General features: G+C 40.3%; 1 protein-coding gene across 16 annotated transcripts in view; it reads left to right on the forward strand.

Moving 5' to 3' along the window:
- Positions 1 to 1,199: 1,199 nt before the first annotated feature.
- The window catches only part of MPDZ (multiple PDZ domain crumbs cell polarity complex component), a 127,290-nt gene continuing 123,344 nt past the window's right edge, over positions 1,200 to 5,145 (forward strand). For 6 of the 16 annotated variants that reach the window (XM_042449073.1, XM_042449076.1, XM_042449074.1 and 3 more), the window contains exons 1-3: positions 1,200 to 1,435; positions 2,409 to 2,480; positions 4,571 to 4,737. In XM_042449073.1, the coding sequence (XP_042305007.1) occupies positions 2,465 to 2,480; positions 4,571 to 4,737 (183 nt within the window). In that variant the 5' untranslated portion in view covers positions 1,200 to 1,435; positions 2,409 to 2,464. The remainder of the gene's footprint in view (positions 1,436 to 2,408; positions 2,481 to 4,570; positions 4,738 to 5,145) is intronic. The other 10 variants (XM_042449075.1, XM_042449081.1, XM_042449088.1 and 7 more) reach the window with 3 other exon arrangements.

Below are 5,145 nucleotides of genomic sequence, written 5' to 3' on the forward strand. Positions count from 1 at the left end.
CAAATGCATCCGAGGGAGCAGGCCGAAGTGGGAAGCTCCTGCTGCCAGCTCCTTTCTTGCAGTGAGTCTCAAAGTGGCTACAAAATCTCTCTTCTATTATGGATGGAAGCAAGTGAATTTTTGGGCCAATCTGGAAGGAGGCAAGCAGCAATGGGCTAAGGCTGCTGCTGAGTGTGATAGATTGGACTGGGGGATGGTCTGGGCCTGGCCTCATGCATGGCCTGGGTGGGTGAGTGATATAGTTCTAAGTTCTTCTACTTCAGATGGGCAAACGGATGGACGGGACTACGATTCCCATCAGTCTCTTGGAAGATGCGACCGGGACGGGGGCCTAAAGGGGAGGGACTGAACCCTAAGGTTTAATTCCCCATAAACCGAAAGGATTACCCAACGGGAAGGTTTAATTCCCCGTAAATTCCCCACCAATTTTTTATACCCAGAAAATCCCTGGAAAGGCTTTTTATCACCCGGAAAATGAGGAATTCCCTGGAAATTGGCAGTACTGCTCTTAACCCCAGGGTCAGACCAGATCCTCTGCATTCATGTTGGCACAGGCAGGATCGGGTCTGATACTGCCACAGGTGTTTTGGCCTGCGTTGTTTAAACTAGAGGACATGAGGCTGGGGGGAAGATGGGCCATTTGGTCCACACGGACAGCCTCTCAAACTGCCATGGCTCTATGTTACGGAGTTGTGGGATTTTTAGTTTTGTGAGATATTTAGCCTTCTCTGTCAAAGTCCCCTCTGGTGCTACAAGAAACTATAAATCCCAGAATTCCATAGCATTGAGCCATGGCAGTTAAAGTGGTGTCAAACTGCATTAATTCTGCAGTGCAGATGAGGCCCCTATGAACCACTAGGGAGATGGATAGGCCTGGTAGGACACCTTGCTTCGGTGATGACAAATGTTTTAGAGATCGAGTGCCCAAACAGCAACTGAAAACCCACTATTTATCATAAAGTTCCATGTAACTCTGGCTTTCTAGTAACAAACTCTGGCAAACTCTGTGCTGGGCAACAGCATGTGTGCCCACAGAAAGGGCTCTGAGTGCCACCTCTGGCACTTGTGCCATAGGTTCGCCACCACTGCCTTACTTGCTTTGCAGACATCAAGTATCCTCTTGATAGCTCTTTTGCTGATGGATAGGAAAAAATAATGTGTACATAATATTAGGCAGAAAGAATGGCTGAATGTTGCATTCCTTTTTTGTTTGTTTGTTACTGTGTGTGTGATGAATACCTTATAAATGTACAGTTTGCTGGTCACTGTAAAAGTGGAAATATCCCAATCACACAGAAAAAGCTTCCCAACTTGTTTTCTAATGGAAGGCTGCTTCCTTGTGATATCAAAACTGCCTAAGGAGCGTGTGGGCCTGGATATCAATGTTAATTCCAGGAAACCTTGAGAAATGCCATTGCTGCAGCAACACTACTAGGTAAAGCCTATTACTGCACTTACTATTTTTGGCATTGCGTGTTTGTTAATCTGGTGCTATAAGCCTTATAGTTTCTGAGGTATTTATCTAAAATGGATTTGTGAAATGCTAGAGTACCAATTAATGAAACGCAGTGAATCTTCTGGTTGGAAGTGAGGCAGACAAACACAAAAGAATTATGGTAGCTGTTAGTGAAAAGTTGCAGACTTCTGTTCCCTTGTTGATGAACGCTCAGTCTTCAGTGAAATAGTTGGGATGGCAGCAGAGTTACTCAGTTGAGGGGCTTTATCATCTGAAAGGCTCTGCGCTGAGAGCCTCGTGGTACAAAAAAGCAGCCTGTCTTATTAATTTATGATAGTGTTTGGTTTGGTTCTGATATGTATATTTTAGATTTTCTGGCTTACTTTAGGTTTTATTTGCCTCACTTGTATTATTTCTTTGAAAAACAAGAAAAAAAGATTAAATATGATATTATTATGATTAAAATAAACCCATACCAAGAAGCAGTGGAGAGCATGGAAAATCAGTCCCGCTTGCTTCTGTGTTATACTCCTTTCCCCGCATTTTTCTTTCTTCCTCACTCTTTCCTCCATGATTTTGTTCTCTGTTTACATTGTAGAAGCAGTACCATAGCTGAATATTATGTAATATTATGTAATATTATGTAATATAATATAATATAATATAATATATAAATATAATTAATTTGTTAATTATTAATGAATTATAATTAGTATTAATACAGTAAATGTAAAAAGTAATACATTAATGTAATACAGTAAATTAGCATGGTGTTATTTTTATTTTAATCTATGTAATACATTTCTGCAGAAATTAGAAATAATAGAGTTGTAAGAAATTCTGCTAGAAATTGATATAATCTTGACAAAATAATTTTGATATCCCCCTATTCCTCATATATTACGGGATAGTTGTTAATATTCTTCTTTTCTCTCTTTTATTTTCCTTGTAGGAAGACCCTTATATTAACAGTCATTTATTGAAGTGGGAATTAAGCACGTGGAAACCATGTTGGAAACAATAGGTAAGGCATAATAAGGAAGTATATTTAAATACTTCGGACAAGATCTTGTTAGGAGCCAGTGTAGCATATCACAAATGCTTCAGGTTGTTGCTCTCTCATGGGAGGAGGATGGGGGAATCCTTGTACAGTGGATCCTTGTTATACGCTGGGGTTTGGTTCCAAGATCCCCCGTGTATAACAAAATCAGTGTATGCTCAAGTCCCATTAGATATAATGACATAGCAAAATGGTGTCCCTTATAAAAAATGGAACATCAAGGTAAATTTATACTTTTTTGGAACATTTTCAAACCGTGTATGCTTGAATCCGTGTATAAAAAATCCATGTATAAGAAGGGCCGACTGTATAGGAAATCAGCTTATACAGACTGGTCAAAAAGTACAATTACATGTGCAGCTGGTTCATCACACATATGTAGAGCCCCAACAGGATTCTTGCCTTACTGGTTAATTTTGTTCCCATGTTAATTAAAAAGTTATACAGGACAAGGTTTCATTTGTGTTTGCAAATGAAACTGATGTGAGGAAAGATACATGAACTGTTCACCAATAAACATTTAATTGAGGTATGTTGAGATTGAGTGTCAAAGACTATTGGCAAGACAAGATTATATGACCATGTGGAGATGACTCAGACTGACCCTGCAGTGTCTACTCTGCTTGGAACAACTCTTCAAGGTCTGAGATAAAGCTGTTTACAGACTCAGCTAGGTGAGTTTCTTTAGCCAGGGACTGAACCTAGGCCTGTCTAAATACAGAACAAGGGCTTTCTCTCTTAGCTACAGCTCCTTCCTTCCAATAGATTTTATTTGCAAAAAAATCAATTTGAGTCAGGCAACCAAAGTAAAAATGTGATGTGAGAGCAGCCTTGTTGGAGCAAACTTCACAGGCCAAATAAACCAGCCTCCCCCATCCTCTCAGCAGGGAGTCCAGATGATACAACACGCAATCCCTGAGTTTGATGAGAATAGTAGATGATGTCTGGCCCGTTCAGTGCCAAGCCTGGGGTAGTTCCTTCTTAAAATGGAGTAAAAAAATGCCCTGTTTGTTCTGGATCTTCCTGGAAGATCTGTAGCCCTCTATTCTGATGCAGCTGGAATGTTTAAAATGCATCCTGCTATGTCACTTAACATAGCTGCTTCTGCTACTGCCACACATCGTTCGCTGTGAGATCAGAATGATGTGGCCAGCCATGTGAACAATGCTGGGTGCCTTGTTCTGACCTCAGAGTGAGTGCTGTGGTGTGGTGGAGCGTAGTGTTGCCATAATTGTCCACTATTACCAGGGACAAAATGTGGAACAAATTCGAGACCAAACTGTAGGACAACCGCAGGACAAAACTCAGCCCAAAATGTAGGACATGTAAGAAAAATGGAGGACCTTAAATGTCCTACATTTTGGGCTGAGTTTTGTTCTGCAGTTGTCCTACAGTTTGGTCTCGAATTTGTCCTACATTTTGTCCCTGGTAATAGTGGACAATTATGGCACAGTGGGACATGTGTGTAAATAGCCATCCCATGTTGGAATGGTAATGGGGGGGGGGGGGAGAGACTGGAACAGCTCCAGGGCCAGGATACTTTGGACTACTCCTGGAGTATCCGGGCCCATGCAGACACCACCTTAGATCCAAAGCAGGTAGTAAAGTAGTGAAGTAGGAAAGAAGATGAAGCATATCAACAGTGTGTCTTGACAGCTGGGAACTTAGGTGAAACAGATTGCCAGAAATAAGCTGGCCAGAGTCCAGCAACAAGCAGTGACCTTTCTTCTAGACATATTCTCCTCCTTAACAAAATCAGTTCAGAAGACTTGAATCCACTTGGGTCTCCATTGTAGGTTAGCTGTAGACAGTTAAAAAGCAGTCACACAGATTCATCATTAAGTGGATTTTCTATTGGCTTTGTGCTAAAATGACATACTTTAGAAAATTATATCCAGCTCTCCTTTCAATGTTTAAAGATGTCTGTGAATCCCTAACTTTCATATTTAAATAAATGTTTCTCCATTTAATTTGGGGGGCTGATAAATGGTGTGTAACCATCTCTGTTCAACAGTACATAATAAGGGCATCAGTAATATTGAATGTTCTTCCAGATACTCATCGGGCTCTCCAGGCTGTTGAACGCCTGCAAGCCAAGTTACGTGAAAGAGGTGATACAGCGAATGAAGAAAAGTTGGGTTTATTGAAATCTGTGCTGCAGAGTCCTTTGTTCAATCAGATCTTAAACCTTCAGATTTCTCTTCCACAATCAAGAGATCAGGTAAGACAGGAGCAACTCAAGAGGCAAAGGGAAGTGCTGATAAGATTTTATCAAATCCTTTCATGTACTAGCTTTGCCAATTGTTCACAAAATGGATGTTGACGAGTAAAAATGAACTGTTAAAGCTGAAGGCAGGATCCAAAGATTGTCATGGCAAGAGACAAATTGTGTATCCTTAAGCTTATATGTGCATAGCTTTCTCTGTGAATAGTGCTTATGCGTAATAATATATATGCACTGTACTGCTACTGATAGTAATAAAATTAAGATAAGTAACATTATTTTTTTATCAAGCTTTATCAAGCTTTCTCTTCTAAATAATCAAGTTACATTATGCCATTTGAAATTAGTGGGGAACCTGTTGTAGCCAAGGGTCCGTAGGGGAATTTTATTACGGTATGTTGTTAT

The sequence above is a fragment of the Sceloporus undulatus genome, chromosome 2, assembly GCF_019175285.1.
Source record: "Sceloporus undulatus isolate JIND9_A2432 ecotype Alabama chromosome 2, SceUnd_v1.1, whole genome shotgun sequence".
Taxonomy (NCBI): Eukaryota; Metazoa; Chordata; class Lepidosauria; order Squamata; family Phrynosomatidae; genus Sceloporus; species Sceloporus undulatus.